Below are 23,441 nucleotides of genomic sequence, written 5' to 3'. Positions count from 1 at the left end.
ATAGATGGGGCCACCTGAGCATGCAGTGAACACAAAGAGCACTTCTGGGTTCGGCAGCTTTAATTTCTCTCTAATGATACCTTTTCACTTCACTCTCTGGGTTCTTGGCTCTCTCTCTCCCCTCTGCCTTTCCTTTCTCCAGTCCTGTTATTTTTTTATTTTTATTTATTATTATTATTATTATTATTATTATTATTGTAGTGGGCAGGCTAGGAGGCATGATTAGGATTGATGGAGGAGGAGCACTGTTCCAGGTTTGTTTGTTTTTTTTTCCCCTGTCCAAAGCCCAATTTCGTCATGCAGATGTGTTGGAGCCAGTAGTGGTGCACAGATCACCAGCTGTACTTGCAGTGATCCAGCCAAATATCACCTTAAATACAGGGCTGAGTCCCAGAAGGCACGTGGAAGGGGCCCCCTTTTCCCTGTTCCATCCCAGACTCCTGTACTCCTTGGAACACAGGGAGAAGGGCTCTTAACTAAAGTACAAAGGGCATGATGGTCAGCTCTGCTTTTCAAAGAAACTATTTTCCCCTCAGTATATACCTCATAGAATTCTGTTACTGTCAGTGGAGGAAAAAACCAAAACCTAAAACAGTTCAACAGTCAATGTACAGGGCTTCAGAAACCTTTATTAATGTGGTTATTTGGTTGAATGCTCAGGCCCTTTGCTTTTCTCCTTAGTGTTGCCTCTTTTTGAGTGTTTCTTTGCCTCTTTTTGAGAGAGAGGGGAACATTCAGCTTTGATTTTTGTTTGCAGCTTGGTGACAAATGATGGGGGGAAATTTAAACCATTCATCTACTGAGTTCTGGGAATTGTCAGAGGATTTTATTTGTACAGTGCCTTTCTGACCTCCATTTTCTCAGAGAAGTAAAAATTATGCTGCATTTGTAAACAAGGTGCTTTTATTATGTTGAACTTTTACAAACATATGGTATATTTAGCCAAAATAACACTTTTATTTAAGGCAAGTACATCCAAAGGGCTAGCATGTAGAATTATGTTTGGTTAATGTGCACTCAAAAGCTGTTACACAGTAAGCATAATTTCAGTTTGTGGAGTGTCTTAAATTCACTTTGTAATTTAATATGAAGCCACGTAAGTCAGTTGAAAGACATTTGTCTTTGCAGTTTGGTAATAGAAATCCATATCATGTTTTATGGATTTTCAAGTAAAGCAATCACTATTCTAAACTTGAAAGTTTCTCTTTTTAAAATATATAAATTGCAATGCCTTGGAGCACAAAAAGAAATAGGAAAATGCAACCATTAAGCATTTGAAATATGCTAATTTAAAGTGCTTGAAGCATGTTTTGCCATGCTGAGTAAATTTTTTCCTTCCTAGTAACTGAAAAAGTATAAAACACAAACTAAGTCTCAGTACTTAGCTCACTAGTAAAGAAAATTTAACCCATGAATAGTAGTACTGCTATGATAGAGGTAGTTTATAATAGTTTATGAACATGCAAACCACCAGGATTTTTTTTTTTCTGTTCTACTCTATTCTGTTGCCTTATTTAGTTTCTCATAAAGTTGCTCAAATGCCATCTCTCTCACTCACACCTTGAATTCTCAATTTAAAATTTTTCATGCATGGTATTTATCATATGTATATATATATACATAGAGGGGTGTGTGTGTGTATCTGTGTGTGTGTGCACGTATTTCTTGGTTAGAAGCTCTTTTTGAGCAAAAAGTGCTGGAATTTCAAAACTGCATAAACATATGGCATACATACATGTTAATAATTGATTTGTGTAAGTTTTGACTCATTATGTGTGAAGTATTGCAGGGTAATGCTATTGTTCTGCTTTACTAGCTATTCATTTTTGCTAAGCCATAATAATATATGTTGACTAGATATTATTATACTATTTGCATTGTTCTTAATTGTCACCCACAGAATCAACTCTAGCTAGTTTAAGTAGAAAATAATTTATTAAGAGGGACAAATCATTCTGAGAATCACTGGGAGGGCAAACTTGCAGAACTAGGTTGAGTTTCCAGGAATGACTCACAAAATGAATTTCCTAGGACCGCCAAGGAGCTGTTGCCTCCACCAGTCTGGAGGCTGCATAATCAGGAAGCCACTGTTTTGTTGTAGCCTCTGGATCCAGAGCCCCTTCAGGCCAACAAAACAGGTGCCACACACTCTGCCGGTCTCTCATTTGACTCATTTTTTGGAATCAAAGTCTGGCATGACTACATCTGATTGGCAGCAAGTATATCTCATCTGGAACTCTGGCTGTAAGAGCAAGATTGGGAAGGGTGAGAGGATTTTGAATTGCACTCAAACATTATAAGGCGTTGGAATAAGTGTTGAGCTAGCCCATCTTCAGAATCCACTCCAGTTAAGAGCCTTGACGTGTCTAATCTATTAAGATTCTGTGCCATTCAGTTGCTTGAAAATTGTTGGAGGAGTGTGCAGAATACAGAATCTTCCTATAAGGTGATCAGTCAGCAGCCTGGCTTTTTCGTTGAAATCGTGGTATACAGGGCATTTCCCCTGAATCTATGAGTCCCCGGAGAAGAAGAGTTCACTATCTTTCATGGCAGGGACAGGGAAGTCCATCTGGCTGCTGGCATTCTGGGGCAGGGCAAGAAATAGGCTGAAGGACAATATTTCATTATGTAGGCTTTCACTAAACTCTCTTGTTTTTACCTCACCCCTTGCTGTTCACCCTGCCTGGTATCTCTCAGCCTGAAACGTCTTTGGTATAACTTCTCTAGGGAAAAGCCTCTTGTCTCCTGCTGAAGGTAGGAATAAGTTGCCGTGAGTAGAAAAGGTAGTCCTGTGCCACCAGTTGTTTTGTCTACTTCTGGTTTTTTTGAAACAATATCTCACTCTGTCACCCAGGCTGGAGTGCAGTGGCATCTCAGTTCACTGCAACCTCTGCCTCCTGGGCTTAAGTGATCCTTCCACCTCAGCCTCCTGAGTAGCTGGAATCATAGATGCCACCACATGTGGCTAATTTTTTAAAAAAAATTTTGGAGAGACATGGTCTCACTATCTTGCCCAGGCAAACTCCTGGGCTCAAGTGATCCTCCTGCCTCAGCTTCCCAAACAACTGGCATTACAGGCATGAGCTCCTGTACCTGGCTTGTTTTGTATACTTCTATACATGGACTTCTGTGTGATCCCGCTGCCTCAACCTCACAACCATAACCACGCATGTGGGTACAAGGTGCCTCCAAGGACAGAAGCCAAATGAGGTGGTTTCTCCTCTATTCTTTCCCTCTGTAGGTATTTGGAGAATAACCCTTTTTTTTAATGCTAGGTCAACGAATGCTCCTTTGTCCCTTCTCTCTTAGAAAGCTTTTTGAAAATATTTTATTCACTATTTTCTCCTCTCCCATTTCTTTGTTATTGTGGACTAATAATAACTTTTTAAATTATTTTACTATTATAATATCATAGTAGGTTTGGGAGAAGGAGAAGAGATACATACATAGGATCAATCTTCCATCCTTAGTCATAAGTCCTTTAAATTTATTCTTTAGTATGTTTATCATTAATACATTACCAATCTCATATGTACAAATGCATAGGACTATTTCTATAAATTTAAGAATATAGAGATTAAATACAAAGATTTGAGAACAAAATCTTAAATGTTCTCACTTTCAAATTATACAGTACTTTTTTAGTGGGAGAAAAGGGGAGTCTGCATTTTGAGGATATTAGCCATATCTGAGAATACAGGGCAATATATGCTAAGTGAAGAAAAAAATACGTGGCCCAAGAATGTCACGGGAATGGAGAAGGGAGCCCTCCCGTGGGCTTGTAAGGTCAGAAAGGCTTCCTGGAGGAGATGGAAATTGAGCTGGACTCTGAGGAGAAGGTAGGAACCAGGAAAAAAGCAGGATCTCCAGCCGGGGTAATGTCAAGTGTGACTGATTATCTTTCTCCTGCCAAGTGGAGATATCCTAGTGTGTAGCTCCCTTTCAGGATCTGAGTAGGTACAGGGGTGCAACCGTGAAGCCAGTGGCCTAAAAACCATGGAGTTTTCTTGAGACTACTAGGACAGCCCATCAAACACAGGCGGTTTATACAGCGCTCAAGAGAAAAAGCTTAAAAAGTGCTGTTGATGAGCAACCTGCTGGTTCACAGATGCTGTTTACTATTCAAAATGTAATTCTGATTAAAGCAAGGAGTTAAAATCCAAATAAAAAGATGCCTAGTTTATATTTTGAGTTTCATACTTGTGCATCTCTATAGTTATAACTTCTTAAAAGCAATAAACACCAGATTTTAGTTTTCAACAACATGTGGAAATATTATTCTGGTATTCTCAATATTTGCATAGCCTCTCATTATTCTTTGATACTTTGATTATTGTATGAGTCAGTCATCATCTTTGAGTCCTTGATCTAGGCAAAGCACTATGCCAGCCCATGAGGGGGCTGTTCATATGTTCATTCAGCAAGTGTTTGCTGAATGTCTATGACACAACCAAAACTAATAAAGAAATAATTTATTTCCTCAAAGAGTTGATGGTTTGGTAGCAAAGTCAGCACATAGCTACAGAGTAACAGGGGAGCAAGATACATAGAATGATTAACAACAATAATAAATAAAGGTAATAATAGTATGGACTTGCTTGTTTCTTTAGGGGTTTATCTTGTAGTTGGGAAGGCAGAGCATAGACACACTTAAGTGAAACATGTAGACTCAGAAAATAAGACAAAAGCACAAAGTGACAGTATAAACCAAGCATAGGGTATCCGACCAGGGTGCGAGGAACCAAGCACAGGGGATCAGATGGGAATGTGAGGAATTCTGGCAATGGTAGAGGAGGCCTTTGCCATGCTGGCCATGGTGGGGCTTCTGATGGATCCAGAGCACTGCAGACTTGACTGAGATTTGGTGGACATATCAAAGTGCCCAATTGGGTAGACAGGGCATCACAGGAGTAGTTTGAACGAAAGGTTCAGCAAACTGCACCCACATTTCTGGGAGATGTGTTTGCTCAGTTAGGAGTCCCAGGGAGCTAGATAGAGCTGCTCCATGTAGAAGACCTAAACACACAGGGCAGAGCGTAAGTTTCCAGCCAGATGGGGGTCAGGGCAGAGTCCTGCCACTGTGGGAACCCTTGGAGGAAAAGGCTGCCACTTGGACCAGCTAGGGAACAAGGATCTGGAAATTTAGGCCTGTGTTCTAGTCATCCACAGGTGTATTAGTCCATTCTCACACTACTGTAAACAACTACCTGAGACTGGGTAATTTAAGAAGAAAAAAGGTTTAATTGACTCGTAGCTCTGCAGGCTGAACAGAAAGCATGACTGGGAGGCCTCAAGAAATTTACAGTCACGGCAAAAGGTGAAGAGGGAGCAAGCACCTCTTTCATATGGTGGCAGGAGAGAGAGAAAATTAACGGGAAAGTGCCACATACACTTTTAAACCATGTGGTGTCATTAGTGGTGTTCACCCCTAAGATCCAATCACCTCTCGCCAGGTCCTTCCTCCAACATTGGGAATTACAACTAGAGATGAGATTTGGATGGGGAGACAGAGCCAAACCCTATCAACAGGCATTCCAGGGGTATCTTAGAGACAATACCAGGGTGAGAAGATGAGTTTGAATGGGACAGGTTTCCTCATAGCCCCCACTTGCTGCAATCAGAGGAGCTCCGCTTTTTAATCTATTTAATTTATAGGACTTGTGAGAATTTTTTTTTTAATCAAAGGATTCCACTGATTAAAAAAAATAAGTCTGCACTTGTGATGGGAAAAGACAAGAAAGCTGGAAAATGAGACCTATAATACTTTTTGAAAAAAATGTAAATTAAGTCTGAGCTAGATAGAGTAATCTTTTGCAGCAATTTTGAGGCAAAGAGAAGCAGAGTGGCAAATAGGCAAAGGTATTTCTAGTGGAAGAGATAGTTTAGTCAAAGACAAGAAGATACAATCAGAAATGTTCTGCGTGGAAAATGAAAATGCATGGACTTTCCTGGGAAGCAGGAATCCCATGACTGGTGCAGTGGGTACAGGGGCAATCCAGTGTTTCTCAGAAAATGAGGTGTGGGTGAGGAGCATGATGAATATGAATGGTTACATAACTCTGTGTCAGTTACTCAGAGCATGAAGGGCTTGGATTAATATATGGAGCCATCACATTTTTCTTGGCTCTGGTCCCTACCCATAAACCAAGGATAATGTCTCCAGTTTCCCTGCTTGCAAACATTCTGGCCACAATGCATCAAAGAAAAAAATGAGACTTTGTTAGGAAAAATATTGATCAACATTATTATCTCTTGAGCAAGAAGCAAATTATAATAATTGAATACCCCATGGTATCTCATGAGTTTTCAGTATTCTGCAAAAACATTTATAGTCCCTGGGTGAGGGATCTTTTTAACTTGGACAAATCTATGCACTACTGTCCTGTTTTTGGACTGAGTTCTTGGTGGCATAGTCATTCTGTCGCTCCTCTGTTGGCTGGCACAGTGGTACTTCCTATGTGGTCTACACATGTTGTTGATGCAGATGTGTCCGAGAAACGTTCCGTTCATTGCCAGGAGAGTAGTGTAGCACTGAGAGAGGACAAATAAATATCAGTTTCTCAACAGGAGAAAAGACAACAATTAGGAGTATAAAATATGGCAAATACAATAATAGAGAACACACATGGAACATTATATCAGTATAAGAAAGAAAACCAAACACCGCATGTTCTCACTCATAGGCGGGAACTGAACAATGAGATCACTTGGACTCGGGAAGGGGAACATCACACACCGGGGCCTATCATGGGGAGGGGGGAGGGGGGAGGGATTGCATTGGGAGTTATACCTTATGTAAATGACGAGTTGATGGGTGCAGCACACCAACATGGCACAAGTATACATATGTAGCAAACCTGCATGTTGTGCACATGTACCCTACAACTTAAAGTTTAATAATAATAAATAAATTAAAAAAAAAAAAAAAAAGAAGGGGGTGGTCAAAACTAGGAATCTTTGTTCTAGTGAAGCATAAGTATTCTCTGCAACATAGAATATTCTGTTAGTCTGTCATAGAACCTGTTTCTAATCTGATTATTTGATAGCTTGAGAAAGATTGTCATGTTTCAGAATGTTAGAGCAAGTCAGTGAAGAATTTAAGAAATATCACATATTTAAAAAATTAATTTACTGCCATTAGTGCATATTTTAAAAACGTATTTGGTGCCATTAGTGGCTTTTTCATACCTTAATATTTCTCTTTATTACTGTATTCTTATTTTTTACTTTTTACAAATTTTTTTTGAGACAGAGTTTTGCTCTTGTCACCCACGCTGGAGTGCAATGGCATGATCTTGGCTCACTGCAACCTCTGCCTCCTGGGTTCAAGTGATTCTCCTGCCTCAGCCTCCAAAGTAGCTGGGATTACAGGTGCCTGCCACTACACCCAGCTAATTTTTGTATTTTTAGTAGAGACAGGGTTTCACCATGTTGGCCAGGTGGTCTCGAACTCCTGACCTCAGGTGATTCACCCACCTTGGCCTCCCAAAGTGCTGGGATTACAGGTGTGAGCCACCACACCCAGCCTTTGTTCTTATTATTCTAATGTAATCTCTTTTAAGTTCTACCATTTTTGAAAACTTTTCATCAGTTCATACCTCCTAAGAGCAGAATCTATGCTTTTTTTTTTTTTTGTATTCTTTTGAAGTATATTGGATTGCCACAGTACATTTATATGTTGAAGGTTTGTATGAATCAAATCAGATATATTGGTTTAGGTTAGTAAAACTTCATCTAACAAACTATATGATGCTAAGCAAAATACTGTAAGTTAATTTAAAATTAGCCTTTGAAGCATTAAAAATAAGTGTTTATATTCACCTCTGGTTAATTTTTAACACAACCTACCTCTAGGTAGGCCCAGCATGTTGGGGTTTTATTTATTATGGATCATCAGCAGTCAATGTTTATTAAGCAATGTCTGTATATATATACACCAGTGTAATAACTGTTACATGTAAACACAACAGAATGATGACATAATCTTTGCCCTCAAGGAACTTCCGATCTGTGCTTGAAGAGGCAAGCTAAACATAAAGAAAGATGGCCATACTAGATAGCCTATGACAAAAGTTGTGGAAAATTTGAGAGTTATAGAAGAAAAAGGTCTATGATGTGCTGTAATCAGCTGGTGGCACTTGAAATAAATTTGAAGGCCAAAAGACCCTGCCTTCTTTCAGAGAAGGCATTCCTGGCAAATGGAAGACAACACGAAGGCAGAGATAGAAATAAACATGGCAATCAGTCTAGACTTTGTAAAGATTTAGTAGTCAAAAGCTGTGTCTGTCAGTTAAGTATTTCATATAGCTTTTTTCATAGAATTTTTACTTGATTATCATATATATGTGACTATCAAACATCTTAACACCTGGCTTTGGTTGTCAGACATTTTCAAATCAATTCAATAATATTTATAATATACACTGTATAAATTTTTATGCCTAGTATCATGCTAGGCATTATAATATATAGAAACAAGGAAGGATTCATGGTCTTATCTTTGAAGATGTTGTTGCTTTAATAGGAGAAAAGGTAGAACAAATACAATAATTAAAGATGTCATCAAACCAAGGCCACTCAAATAATTTAAATTATGAAACTGCCTATGTATAAATTTCCAAGTGAATAAAGGCCTCCCAGTCCTTTGCATATGCAGGAGCTACTCCCCCACACACCTGATCCTCTGCTCATATCCATTGTATCTCCTTCTAGGGCCTAAGTTATACTGATGGTGCTCTGCCAGCTAGAGACCATCACTGGGCACTTGCCAAACCCATACCTATCTCTCACTGACTCTCTGGTTTCCTTTCAAGGTCAGCGAGCACATACTGTAGTCATCCCATAATTCCTACCTTCTTCCCCCTTGGTTTCTCTGCCTTTTACTACTCATTGTTCAGTTACTTTCACCTCAGACCCCTTTCACACAAAGATGCACCCTCTTTGGGCCTGACCTGTTTCTTCTGTTTCTTCTAACTCTTGCCAGTGAATTCAGGAAAGAACACTACACTAGTGCTCTCATGTTCCCTCTCTCTTTGAACAAAAATATCTCTGTCATTCTGGATGCCTCCCATAGAAATATTGCTAGCGACCCTCCTGTATTGAGGAAAGGGAAGGTACTATGTTTAAATGTGAAAAAAAGAATGGTGTTGAATCAGTGACCTCAGCCTCTGAAGCCTTTGAAAGTACGCAGAAGTTCTTTTCTGAATCTCTATTAAAAAATCTTTCGCTAGACATTTACAAGTGCTTCCTTCAAAATGTCTACTCAAGATAAAATGTTTAAAATATAAAATTTCATTTCTTATTTATTACAAAAAACATGTTGTAAGTTTTTGTTTTTCTCCATAACATAGAATATTATCTGTTAGTCTGTCATGAAACCTGTTTCTAATCTGATTATTTATTAGCTTGAGAAAGATTGTTATCTTTCAGAATGTTAGAGCAAGTCAGGGAAGAATTATAACAAATATTACATATTTTAAAAATAAATTAAAACAACTTAAACAACTATATTATGTAAGCTTATATAAGCTGCTTAAACAATATATAAGCTACTTAAACAAGAGAGTTGACTGAACATTCTGAATTCCAAATAAGCAACATTCATATACATTTTCAAATGTAAGGCAGTTATAAATTGAAGCTGTCTCATATAGTTTGAAATGAATGGAATAAATAATACCTATTATATGAATATAAGGGAGAGAGATGGGGGAGGGGACAGAAACAGATAAATGGTTACAAGTTTGAGAAAACCTTTTGCACAGAAAGTAAAACTTGAACTGAACTCTGAATACTAGACATTGCTATGATAGGGAACTGTTGAAGGAATATCTCAAATTGGGAAAAGACTGCTGGAAAAGATATGTTTGGTTGAAACATAAACTTCTTATGGAGGAGAAAAGGAGACATTGACAAATCAGGATTGAGCCAATTTGTAGTGTTTTTAAACTCACATTAAAGAGGTTAGTGGATTTTTTCCCACAAATAATGGAAAGCTATTGAAAGTTTTGAAGGATTGCAATGAATTTGACAAAATTGTTTTCAAAAATCATCTTCTCTAGTGATGTTAGAGAAATTGGAAGGCAAGCGACTAGATAGGAGACCATTTGTGACCACATGCTTGTGAGATGCCAGGGACCTGGAATAATGTTGTGGGAATGTCAAAGGAGGGGAACTAGGACAAATTCTTCAAACACGATGTGACAAAGTCTTGAAGTAGTAAACGAGGCAAGGAAAGATGATGAGTCAGAAATAATAGTGAGGTTTCAGATGGGGTGACAGGGAGAATGAAGGATAAACCTGATAGCAGAAACAGGGAGGTCAGAAGGGAAAACCAGATGGATGAGAGGAAGGAAAGAGTTAAGTACATGGGGGATTTAGTGCTATCAGTAGAAATTTAATGGAACTACATGTCATTTAAAATTGTCTGACAGCCAACTTTAAAACAGTAGCAAAAAATAGGTGAAATTATGTTTGATAATGCTTTGTTTACCCCCAATATATTCAAAATGTTATCATTTCAACATATAATCAATTAAAAAGTATTACCAATATAGTTTACATTCTCTTTTTAAGTTTTTGAAATCTGGTGTCTATTTTGCATTTCTAGCTAATCCCAGTTGAGCCACATTTCAAGTGCTCAGTAACTACCTGTGGCTAGTGGCTACCATATTGGACAGCACATTATTAGACAGTCATAGAACTGACAAAAATGATTTGGCACATTTCTTAATTAAGATGGTTCTAAGACTGTATTTTGGATATTATAATTCTGTATATTATTTCTCCTCTATTTCTTTTGTTTTAGCTATTTTAGATTCATGGTGTTCTTTTAGCAGAACATCATTCTTTCCCCAAAGCACCAAGACTTTTTAGAAATATCCATGATATACTGTTTTATTGCCTAGAGTTGCTGCTGTCTCATTTAATTCTCTGTTTGACTTACAACTTTAATAAATAAATGTCTGAATACATTTTCTTCTTCCTTTGTCAGTCTTCAAAGTTTTGATTATGAAACAATTTAGCAATATGTCCTCAAAAACCTGGGATAAATGACATTTAGTACTTTGGATATGAGGACCATTTTTCATGTTCCCCAGTCTGCATATGTGTGTGTATTTCTCCAGTGTTTAATATCTGACATAAACTTGCTGGAGTTTTGGTCTTCATGATATGCTAAAGAATGCAGTACAAAAGAGAGCCTATTTCTATAGAAAACAAGCCAAGGACATTGTGTTCCATCTTTACAATGAAATTCAGATTTCCCATTAAAAGGCAAATCTATCATTTCAAAAGGTTGAATAGGATGGTGCTTTAAAAGAATCCAGCTGCTTAAATTTAGGGCACTGAAAAACATTCAATTAAAAAAAAACGTTCCCTGGGTCTCAAGCATTTTCATTTGATTATATATTGGATAGATTTTCATTAGGTCTAGAATTTTGCCTCTTAGAATTCTGTCCTAAAATAATTTGACAACTGTTTTGAGAAAGTTGGACTCAACTATGGTAGCTCATTTATGATTAAATTATGTATTTGCTGTTTAGAATATTCTTGTGTTTGATAATACATTCTTAACTTTTGTTGTAGAAATATTGGACTATTCTTACAGTGCTTTACTTTTTCGTGTTTATTGTTGAGCCTCTCCCAGCGCTATTTAGTTTCCTTTATGTTTCTTCTTTTCTTTGAAGACATTGTCTGTCAGAACAGCCATTTTGTTCTCTAAGCAGCTTCCTTCAATGTTTTCAGTCACCTGTTCACATGACTTTTTGTAGCCAAGTAGAATGCCATCTTTTTGCTATTCTAATGTGCTCTGCCCAACTTTTTTCTGATTAATTTATGAGTAGGAAGTGGAAAGGCGGGTGATACTCCCTACAATACAACATGTTACCCACAAACTGACTAGGGAGCACAGAAGAGTTCTGTGCTACGCAGCTGAGCTATAAATTCTCAAGGAAGTAGTCTATATGCTGTAGGAGCAAAAGGACTTATGTCAGACATATTTGTATGATGCACGTATTTCCCATGGGCATTAATAGTCGTTTATTAAAAGTTATGACTAAGTCTGCATTCTCTCCAGCTCTGGACTTTAGCCCTGCTCTCTTTCAGGGGTAACACCAGAGATGTAGCCTGGGAGCATACAGAGGACCATGGTTAACAAGGGCAGTGCTTGTTATACCCCTGGTAATAGGTATTTACTAGGTTTCTTAAATTGAGTATTTGGCTCTCTCCTACTCGTTGTTAGGCATTTTTACATATAAATAATATTGCCCCTGGGCCAGTCCCTAAAAGTAAATGTTTCCAATAATTTTTTGGCATCCAATGTTCTACTAACACTAATTTGGTCACATTTGCAGACCTCACCTCTCCAATGTTCATATTCTTCCTAAACAATTGTTAATTTTGAAAGAGAGTTTGTTCTAGTTAATATCAGTCCACTTCTAATGAAGTTTTCCCCAAAGAGCTCAACAATTTTATGGAATAATTCTTTTTCAGAATTCGTATTTTATTCTAGACCCAAATGAGCAAGTATTTTTTATGCTTTATCACAGTTTATGGGGGGTATTTCATACTGGGGTCCTGTGCTTCCACTTCCCTGCCAACACTGGCTATCAAAACCGCTTAGGCTGCAAATAAAGCAAGAAATGAAATCCATCTGGCATTTCTCATTGAATTAGGACCAGAACATTTTTGTTAAATATTAACAGATGGCTAAAGTCTTAATATCAAACTAACATTTAAAAACATCTAAAAGGACCCACATGAGGGGGAAAGGACAGAGGACCATGTGTTTTCTCCATCTCAGAGCCCTTGCCGTACACTTCACCCCGCCATTTTTCCAACCCACATGTTGAGAATCACTGGGGCTTCCTATCTCTAATAACTTTTATGCCTTAATAGTTGGTATCAAAATAGGGTTTGATGATATTATCAAGATAGTGTAATCAAGCGTTAGCCAACTCAGGTGATGTGTTGCCATTGACATGCCTCAAGATCTTTTATTAAAGTCTATTTTCTGTCTCTCGTCTCCTCTCCTTTCCTCTCCTCTCCCCTCCCCTCTCCTCTCCTCTCCTCTCCTCTCCTCTCCTCTCCTCTCCTCTCCTCTCCTCTTCTCTCCTCTCCTCTCCTCTCCTCTCGTCTCCTCTCCTCTCCTCTCTCCCTATCTCTTTTCTGTCTCTCATAATAGGAAAAAGAAAAGAAGTACATGCTTCCCTTGGACAACCTGAAAGTTCGGGATGTGGAAAAGAGCTTTATGTCTAGCAAGCACATCTTTGCACTCTTTAATACAGAGCAAAGGTAAGAAATTGAAACAGTCCCTGTCTTCATATTTTTTTCCTTGAAGTTCTACATGATTCAGAGATCATATTTGAAAATAGTTCCTTTGGTTGCACCTTGAAACTTGTCTACTCTTCAGTTTTCCTTTCATTTATTTTGTATTTTTAAATTCCACCATGGGTTATGGCTTCAAAATATAAAAACTCAGACTAAAAAAGATCTTCAAGTGTTAACTAATTATTTCTTTCTTTTCCACCTGGCATGAAAATAATTCTTCATCCATTTGTTTTTTTTTTTTTCCTTTTTGCGACGGGATCTCGCTTTCTCATCCAGACCAGAGTACAGTGCTGTGATCGTGATTCACTGCAGCCTCAAACTCCTGGGCTCAAGCAATACTCCTACCTCAGCCCTGTAGAGTAGCTGGGACTACTGGGTTCATGCCACTGTGCCTGGATAATTTTTTTAAAATTGTTTTGTAGAGATGGGGGTCTTGCTGTGTCGTCCAGGTAGTTGACTTCAAACTATCTGGGCCCAAGAGATTCTCCTGCCTTGGCCTCCCAAAGTGCTGGGATTACAGGCATGAGCCACTGCACCCAGTCTGTCCATTCTTAAAGCTGCATTTTATTACCTTAAAGTCTTTCTTGTCCCAATGTATTGTTTACATACTTACAAACTACTCGATGATAATTTTAAAAGTATCTTTCTAACGTGAATGGATATCACTTAAGCTCTTGTTGAAGAGCAGACAAATTTCACATATTATGACTAAATTCAGTGAATAGAATTATTCAGTTAAGGTGAATAAAAATGTATAGTATTTTACAGTTTTTCAAAGTGCTGTCTACATTCATTGTCATTGGTTTTTGTAACAGCTGCCCTTGAGGTTAAAAGGATACAGTTATAAATAAGAAAGTGTAGGTTCAGGGATGTTAACTCACTTTCTTAAGGTCATAAAACTAGTGCATGGGGGAGCTGGAACTTGTATCAGGACTTCCTCTAAGTACACTTTTCCTTCCACTCATTTTCCATTGTGTGCTTATTTTATTCTGTTGCTCATGTGCAGTATCAAAACTGTATTTTGAGCTGATCATCACAGAGTTCCATGATCTTCACTGAAACTTAGCAGTAAAGTTAAATAAGCAAATGGAGAGGTAAGAGAGGATGGGCTAGAGAAGTGTAAAAGGGCTACAACTAGGAAAGGATAATAAAGGAGAGTTTTTGCAAATGAAAATGTTATAGGAAGAAGCTAATTAATTTGTGTGAGTCAGTTATTAAGACAGTGAGTCATTAAGGTAACAGGATCTAATTTTAACCCATTTTTCGAGACTGCCTTTTGTCTTTATTTAGCAATGAATGAAGTTACTTGATTAGGTTCAATGACTGGCCCAGGGTCAATCACACAGTAAATTAAAATAGCAAAAGAAGACGTCTTCCTACATTCCCAGTCAGTTGCTCAGAGTGACTCATAATACAAAAATACTTAGTAAAACCACAAGGCAAGCCATTTAAAGAATTGACGGGAAAGAAAATTAAATACAACTAACTCCCCTACCAAATATTCAAATGGGATTTTTGAAGACAGTATTATTTGAGAGCAGCTTATGAAAACACTCTGCAAATAATAAAGAATAAAAGGTTTTCTAGAGAGAACGGTAGTGAGTCTGCCACACTGCAGCCAAGCTCAGTACTAGTTTACATGCCTTCATCAGAACAGCAGATAATCAGGAGATCCTAAAGCAGTCATCAGAGGTGTGCTCAGCCTTCTTGCCTAGATGCAGAGTGGAACAGGTGGCTGCCAAACAGGAAGTCAAACAAAATTGAATCCATGGTCAACCTGAAAAGTTAATGTTATAAAAGAGCTGGGTGTAAAGTAAAAACAAGGCTATGGTAGACTATCATTTTTCATAAAGTACAACTGTGGATTTTAATGACAGCAAAAGTCACTGAAATAAGGAAACTGGATTTTGAAAAATCTAGATATTTTGGAATCTTGGAGTTCTAAAAAGGTATTGAATTCTGCTGCCACTTCTCAGTGACTTCAGTGAGTATATAGATGTACCTACATTGGCCATTGTCTTCTCCTTTGAAATCTTGATTCCTTTAAATCATTTTTGTGCTGGCAAGGACCTCCAGTACAATGTTGACTACAAGCTGGAATCCTTGATTTGTTTCTCATTTTAAGGCTAATTTAAGGATGTTTTTTAAAATTTTATAGCGAAATACCTTTTGATAGATGTCTGATATCAGGTGAAGATTTCTTGTGTTTCTAGTTACTAAGGTTTCTGTTTTCATTTTTAAATCATGCTTAGGAGCTGAATTTTATCATCCTCTTCACCTGGAAGACTGTATGATTCTTCTTCTTTAATCTATTCATGTGACCTTCTAATGTTAAACCGTCCTTTGTCTCCTGGGATTAAACTTAGTTAGGTCACAATGTGCTATTCTTTATTATGAGTTCTTGGCTTATGTTTGCTAGTATTTTAGCAAATGCTAAAATGAGTTAGATTCGCCCATAAATTTCCTTTTTATATTATTTTTGCCTGGTTTTAATATCGAGGTTCTGTAAGCTTCATAAATTGAGGTGCGAATAAGTCCTTATTGTTCTTTGGAACCCTTCACAAAAGATAGGGATTAACTATTAACTGATTGTTTGGTGGAAGTAACCTGTAAAATCATCTGGCCCTAGAAAGTATTTTTGGTAAGTAGGCTTTTAAGTAGTGATTGAATATATTTAATGATTTCAGATTTATTTAAGTTTTCTGTTTGTTCCATGGATCCGTTTGAATAATTGTATTTTTTTAGAAAATTGTCCATTCTGTTTTGCTTTAAATATATTGCACCAACTATTCCTTAATATTTTATTTTTCTAAATCTCTGTTATATCTGGAACTTGACTGAGTTTTATTTCTAATATTAATCCTTATCTTTTTTTATGATCACTCTTGCCAGAGTTTTGTCTCTTTTCAGAGAACCAGCTTGTGGCACTTTTGAACATCTATTGTGTATATTTTTTCTATTCCAGTAATTTCTGTTCTCAATTATTTCCTTCCTTGTATTTTCTTGTGTTTACATTTTGGGTCTTTTCAAACTTCTTAATTTAGATGTGTAGTTCATCAATTTTTATCCTTTCCTTTTCTTATATATCAGCATATAGATCTATAGATTTCTCTCTAGGTAGTGTTTAGCTTACTACAATTTTTGAAATTTAGCAATTTTATTACCATTCAGTTCTGTTTCCTATTCTTCATTATGTTTTTTCTTTGAGCTATTTAAAAGTGTGTTTTACATTTTAGAATGCAGGGAATCTTATTGTTTGTATCATTGATTTCTAACTTAATTGTATTGTGATCAAATAATATGGTCGTACATGGTGTTAATAAACATTTCACATATATGTGAGAAGAATGTACATTTACTAGCTTGGAAGTGTAGGTCCCATGAGAGCTGATTGGATTATGCTTGTTAATTGTATTTCGCAATGTCTATAGTCATTATCTTTTTTTCATCTCTAATAATTCCAATATTCAACAAGTATATATTAGACAGCTGTTATGTGCCAGACACTGTTCTATCATTAAAATATACCTGTGAATTAAATAGAAAAAGACAATTAAACATTTTAGATACTGTCTAGAAAGGGGAATAGGCAGGGAGACAAATAAAAACTCACAAAGAGTCTTATTTTATCAGATGAGCATTAAAAAGATCACTTTGTGATTGTAAGCTTGAATAAGCCTGCCAATTTTTGCTTGAGGCCAATCGATGTTATTAGATTCATACAAATTTAGTGTTGTATTTTCCTGGTGACTTAAAAAAATAACTTTGTGACAGCCCTCTTCATTCCTAATAATGCACTTTGCCTTAACATTTATTTTGTCTTATGTTAATATAGCTACACTAACTTTTGGTTAATATTTTTATTGATACATAATATTTATACATATTTATGGAGTACATGTGATATTCTGTTACATGCATAGCATATGTAATTATCAAATCAGAGTATTTAGGATATTCATCATCACAAGTGTATATCATTTATGTGTTGAGAACTTTCCAAGTCCTTACCTCTAGCTATTTTGAAATATACAATATATTGTTGCTAATTATAGTCACCATATTCTAGTATTGAACATTAGAATTTATTCCTTCTATTTAACTGTATGTTTGTACCCATTAGCCAACCTTTCTTCATCCTTTCTCCCCAACCCCCACCAATACACACACACACACACACACACACACACACACACAGACACACATATTATTTCCACCCTCTGGTATATATCATTCCACTAACTACCTCCGTAAGATAAACTTGTTAAACTTGTATTTATGAGCAAGTACATGCAATATTTGTCTTCCTGTGTTTGGCTTACTTAACATAGTGACTTCCACTTCTATCCATGTTGCTGCAAATGACATGATTTTATTTTCTCTTTATGGCAAATAGTATTCCATTGTGTAAATATACCACCTTTTCTTTATCTATTCATCCATTTAAAATATTTAGGTTGATTCCATATTTTTGTTATTGTGAATAGTGCTACAATAAACATGGAGGTGCATGTGTCTCTTTGATATACTAATTTCCTTTTCTTTGATTGAATACCCAGTAATGAAGTAGTTCTAGTTTTAGTATTTTTAGAAATTGCCATATTTTTTTCCATAATAGCTGTGCTAATTTACATTCCCACCAACAGTGTATGTTCCCTTTTCTCCACATCCTCACTGCCATCAACAGATTAAATCTCATTACTCGTTATTGGTTGGTTCAGGTTTTTTATTTCTTTCTGATTCAATCTTGGTAGGTTGTATTGTATCCAGGAATGTATCCATTTCTTCTAGGTTTTCTCGTTTGTTAGTGTATAGTTGTTCATAATAATCTGTGATCTTTTGTATTTCTGTATTATCAGTTGTAGTATCTTTTTATTTGATTTTTTAAGTCTTCTCTCTTCTTGATTAGTCTTACAAGTGTCTTATTGATTTTAGTTACTGATTTTTTTTGTGTTTATTGTGATTATTCTTTTTTGTGTGTGTGTTTTTGATAATAGCCATTCTAACTGGGGTAAGATGATATCTCATTGTTTTGATTCACATTTCCCTGATGACTAGTGACGTTAAGCATGTTTTCACGTATCTGTGTGCCATTTGTATGTCTTTTCTGAGACGTGTCTATTCATGCTTTTTGTCTGCTTTTTAATGGAATTGTTTGTTTTCTTTTGAGTTCCTCATATATTCTGTATATTATTCCCTGTTGGATGAATAGTTTGCAAATGCTTTCTCCCATTTAACTGGCTGTCTCTTTACTCGGTTGTTTTTTTTTTTTTTTCCTTTGCTATGAAAGTTTTTAGTTTACTATCATCCCATTTGCCTATTTTTGTTTTTGTTGTTTTTGTTTTGGGGGTCTTAGTCATAAAGTCTTTGCCTAGGCCAATGTCCTGAAGAGTTTCCCCTATGTTTTCTTATAGTAATTTCATAGTTTCATGTAATGTTTAAGTCTTTAATCTATTCTGAGATGATGTTTGTATATGATGCGAGATAAGGGTCTAGCTGGTCTAGCTTCTTTCTTTTGAGTATCGCTATCCAGTTTCCCCAGCACCATTTATTGAAGAAGGTGTCCTTTTCCAATGTATCTTCTTGGTGCCTTTGTCAAAAGTTAGTTGGCTGCAAATATGGGGGCTTATTTCGGGATTTTCTACTCTACTCCATTGGTCTGTGTGTCTATTTGTGTACCAATGCATGCTGTTCTGGTTACTATAGCCTTGTGATATATTTTGAAGCCAAGTAATGTGATGCCTTTCACTTTGTTCTTTTTGTTCAGGATTGCTTTAGGTATTTGGGTTCTTTTTTGATTCCATACAAATATCAGGATTTTTTTTTTCTGTTTCTGGGAAAATGTCATTGATATTTTGATAGGGATCATACTGAATCCATAGATCGCTTTAGACTGTATGGTAATTTTAACTATATTATTTCTTCCATCCATGAGCATGGGTTGTCTTTCCATTTGTTGTTCTCCTTTTCCATTTCTTTCACCCATGTTTTGTAGTTATTCTTGTAGAGGTCTTCCACCTCCTTGGTTAAAGTTATCCGTAGGTGTTTTGTTCATTTTATTTATTTAGCTATTGTAAATGTGACTGCCTCCTTGATTTCTTTCTCAGCTAGTTCATTATTTGTATATAGAAATGTTACTGATTTTGCGTATGTTGATTTTGTATCCTGCAACTCTGCTGAACTTGTTTATGGTACCTAACAGTGTTTTGGTAGAGTCTTTAGGTTTTTCTAAATATAAGATCATGTTATCTGAAGACAGGAACAATTTGACTTCCTCTTTTCCAACATGGATGCCTTTTATTTCTCTTGCCTGACTGCTCTGGCTAAGACTTCCAGTGCTATATTGAAAAGAGTTGTGAAAGTGGGTATCCTTGTCTAGCTCCAGATCTTCCCATTCAGTGTAATGTTAGCTGTGGATTTGTTATATGTGTTCATTATGATGCTGAGGTATGTTCCCTCTGTGCCTAGTTTGTTGAGAGTTTTTATCATGAAGGAATGTTGACTTTTATCAAGTGCTTTTCTGCATCTATTTAGATGATCACATTGTCCTTCATTCTGTTGATGTGATGTATCATGTTTACTGACTTATGTAGGTTGAACCGTTCTTACATCTTTGGGTTAAATCTCATTTGATCATGGTGTGTTATCTTTTTGAAATGTTGTTGGACTCAGTTTGCTAATATTGTGTTGAGGATTTTTGTATCTATGTTCATCAGGAATATTATCCTGTAATTTTCTTCTTTGTTGCATACTTTTCTGGGTTTGGTATCAGGGTAATGTTCCACTTATTAAATGAGTTTGGGAGAATTCCCTACTATGCTATTTTTTGGAATGGAGAATAATTGGTGTTAGTTTTTCTTAGAAAGTTTGGTACGATTTGGCTGTGAAGCCATCTGGTCCTGGACTCTTTTTGTTGAGAGATTTTTATTACAGATTATATCTTATTACTCATTATTGGTTGGTTCAGTTTTAAAATTTCTTTCTGATTCAATCTTGGTAGGTTGTATTGTCCAGGAATGTATCCATTTCTTCTAGGTTTTCTAGTTTGTTAGTGCATAGTTTTTCATAATAATCTCTGATCTTTTGTATTTCTGTATTAGTTGTAATATCTTTTTTATTTCTGATTTTGTTTAAGTCTTAGTGTCTTCTTGATTAGTCTTACAGGTGTCTTATTGATTTTATTTATCTTTTTAAAAACACAACTTTTCATTTTGTTGATCTTTTGTATTATCTTTTTCATCTCCATTTCATTTAGTTCTGCTCTTATCTTTATTATTTATTTCCTTCTGTTAATTCTGGGTTTTGTTTGTTCTTACGTCTCTAGTTCCTTGAGATCCATCATTGTATTTTTTATTTAAAATCTTTCTATTTCTTTTGATGTAGGCATTTATTGCTATAAGCCTCCATCTGCACTGATTTTGCTTTATTTCATAGGTTTTGGTACATTGCATTTTGATTTCTGTTTGTTTCAAGAAATTTTTAAATTTTCTCCTTAATTTTTCTCTTGACTCAGTGGTCATTCAGGTACATGTTTTTCACTTTCCTTGTATTTATACTGTTTCCAAAATGTCTCTTGTTATTGATTTCTGTTTTTATTCCATTGTTGTTTGAAAAGATACTTGATATGATTTTGATTTTTAAATTTTTTTTGAGATTTATTTTGTGTCCTACTATATGGTCTACACTAGACATGTTCTGTGTGCTGATTAAGAATAATGTTTACTCTTTAGCTGTTGGATAAAATGCTCTGTAAATTTCTGTTAGCTCTATTTGGTCTAATATGCAGTGTAAATCCAACATTTCTTTGTTAATTTTCAGTCTAGATGATCTGTCTTATGCTGAGAGTGGAGTGTAGAAGTCCAAACTATTCCTGTATTAGAGTCTTTCCCTTCAAGTCTAATAATATTTGCTTTATATATCTGGGTGCTCTGGTGTTGGGAGCACATATGTTTACAATAATTACATCCTCTTGATGAATTGACACCTCTTTCATTATATAATAATTTTGTCACTTTTTATTACTTAAATTCTGTTTTATCTGATGTAAGTATAGCTACTCCTACTCACTTTTGAGCACCATTTACACAGAACATCTTTTTCCATTCCTTTATTTTCAGTTTATATATGTCTTTATAGGTGAGAATTTTTCTTGTAAGCAGCGTATGGTTAGATCATTTTTAAAAATTCATTCAGCCAGTCTGTATCTTTTAAGTTCAAAGTTTAATCTGTTTACATTCAAGGTTATTATTGACATGTGAGTGCTTCTTATCATTGTTTTACTTGATTCCTTATTGTTGTGTATATCCTTTTTTCTTTTATTTTTCTCTCATAATTTATCTTTATGGTGTGATGGCATTCTGTAGTGGTTACATTTAAGATTTTTCCCTTTCTTGTTTCAGTGTTTGCTCCACTGGTGGTTTTTATATTTGCTTGTGTTTTCATAATGGTAGTTATTATTCTTTTGCTTTTGGGTGTAGGTCTCCCTTAAGTATTTCTTATAGGGCTGGTCTAGTGGTGATATATCTCTTAGCTTTTGCTCATCTGGGAAAGACATTATATCTCCTCCATTTAGGAAGGATAATTTTGCTGGGCATAATATTTTTAACTAGCACATTTTTTCTTTTGGCACTGTAAAGATATCATCCCATTCTCTCCTGTCTTGTTAGGGTTCTGCCGAGAAATTTGCTGTTACTCCAATGGGGTTCCTTTATATAGGTGGTTAGATACTTTTTTCTTGCTGTTTTTAATTTTTTTCTCTTTGTCTTTGATTTTTGACAGTTTGACTAGAATATGCTGTGAAGAAGACCTTTGCGAATTGTATCTATTTGGGGATCTTTGACTATATCTGAATGTCTAAATCTTTTGCTAAGTTTTGAAGTTTTTAACCTATTATTTTATTAGATAAGTTTTCTAATTCTTTCAGTTTTTTCTTTGTTTCTTGGGATACCAAAAATTTGAATATTTGGATGTGAAAATAGATTTAGAAACTTAGAAGCCTTTAGAAACTTAGAAACCTTTAGACTTTTAGACTTAGAAACTTTTAGACTTAGAAACTTAGAGACTTAGAAACTTATAGACTTAGAAACTTAGAAGCTTAGAAACTTATAGACTTAGAAGCTTAGAAACTTATAGACTTAGAAGCTCAGAGACTTAGAGACTTAGAAACTTAAAAGCTTAGAAAAGCCACACCAGGTGGCTATCTAAAAGCACCCACCCAATGACCAGGTGGCCATCTAAAGCACCCGCCTGATGTCCGTGTGGCTATCTAAAACACCCACCCATATTCCTGGAACTCAAACAGAAGAACAAGTCCGGGAAATACCCCGCGCGGGTTCAAACCAGGTTCAAACCAACCAATTAGAGTAAGACATCTTGCTCAGGCCATAACCTGCTCCAATCATCTTGCGCCTCAAGCTTTGTGAATTTTTGTGGTTTTTGCCTTTATAAACTGTCTGTAACAAGCATTCGGGGTCCTGTGGCCAACTTCGGACATAGGACCCTAGCGCGCTAGCAATAAATCTCTCCGCTGTGACTTCCGTGTCGAGTGGTCTCTCGCAGCGACCCCTGCCCGGGAAGGAATCTATAAACTAGGTTCCTACAGATGCTTTATGATGTCCCATATGTCTTGAAGGTTTTAATCTTTTCATTGTTGTTTCTTTTATTTTTGTCTGACTGGGTTATTTCAAAAGATCTGTACTCAAGTTCTGAGATTCTTTCTCCTGCCTGCTCTGTCTTAACTGTTGAAGCTTTTGAATGTATTTTGTATGTTATTCAATGAATTCTTCAGTTCCAAAATTTCTACTTTTTAAAAAATTGTATCTGTTTGGTAAATTTCTCATTCATATCCTGAATTGTTTTTCTGATTTCTTTGTATCATTTTTCAGAATCTTCTTGTATCTCTCTGAGCTTTTTTAGTGATAGTATTTTTAATTTTTCCCTAGAATTTCATAAATTTTCCCTCCCTCCCTTCCTCCTTTACCTACCTACCTACTTCCCTCCCTCCCTCCCTCCCTCCTTCCTTCCTTCCTTCCTTCCTTCCTTCCTTCCTTCCTTCCTTCCTTCCTTCCTTCCTTCCTTCCTTCTTTTGAGACAGGGCTTCGCTCTGTCACACA

The 23,441-nt window shown here is 36.2% G+C and overlaps 1 protein-coding gene across 7 annotated transcripts in view; it reads left to right on the top strand.

Moving 5' to 3' along the window:
• DNM3 (dynamin 3) overlaps positions 1-23,441 on the top strand; it is a 568,793-nt gene that overhangs the window by 390,831 nt on the left and 154,521 nt on the right. For 6 of the 7 annotated variants that reach the window (XM_007989500.3, XM_007989506.3, XM_037985948.2 and 3 more), the window contains one exon: positions 13,184-13,293. The exons of the other annotated variant lie outside the window; for it this stretch is intronic. In XM_007989500.3, the coding sequence (XP_007987691.2) occupies positions 13,184-13,293 (110 nt within the window). The remainder of the gene's footprint in view (positions 1-13,183; positions 13,294-23,441) is intronic. 7 annotated transcript variants of the gene reach the window in all.

This window comes from Chlorocebus sabaeus, chromosome 25, assembly GCF_047675955.1.
Source record: "Chlorocebus sabaeus isolate Y175 chromosome 25, mChlSab1.0.hap1, whole genome shotgun sequence".
Lineage (NCBI taxonomy): Eukaryota > Metazoa > Chordata > Mammalia > Primates > Cercopithecidae > Chlorocebus > Chlorocebus sabaeus.
The sequence above is the reverse complement of the archived record's forward strand: the minus strand, read 5'-3'. Positions and strand labels throughout refer to the sequence as shown.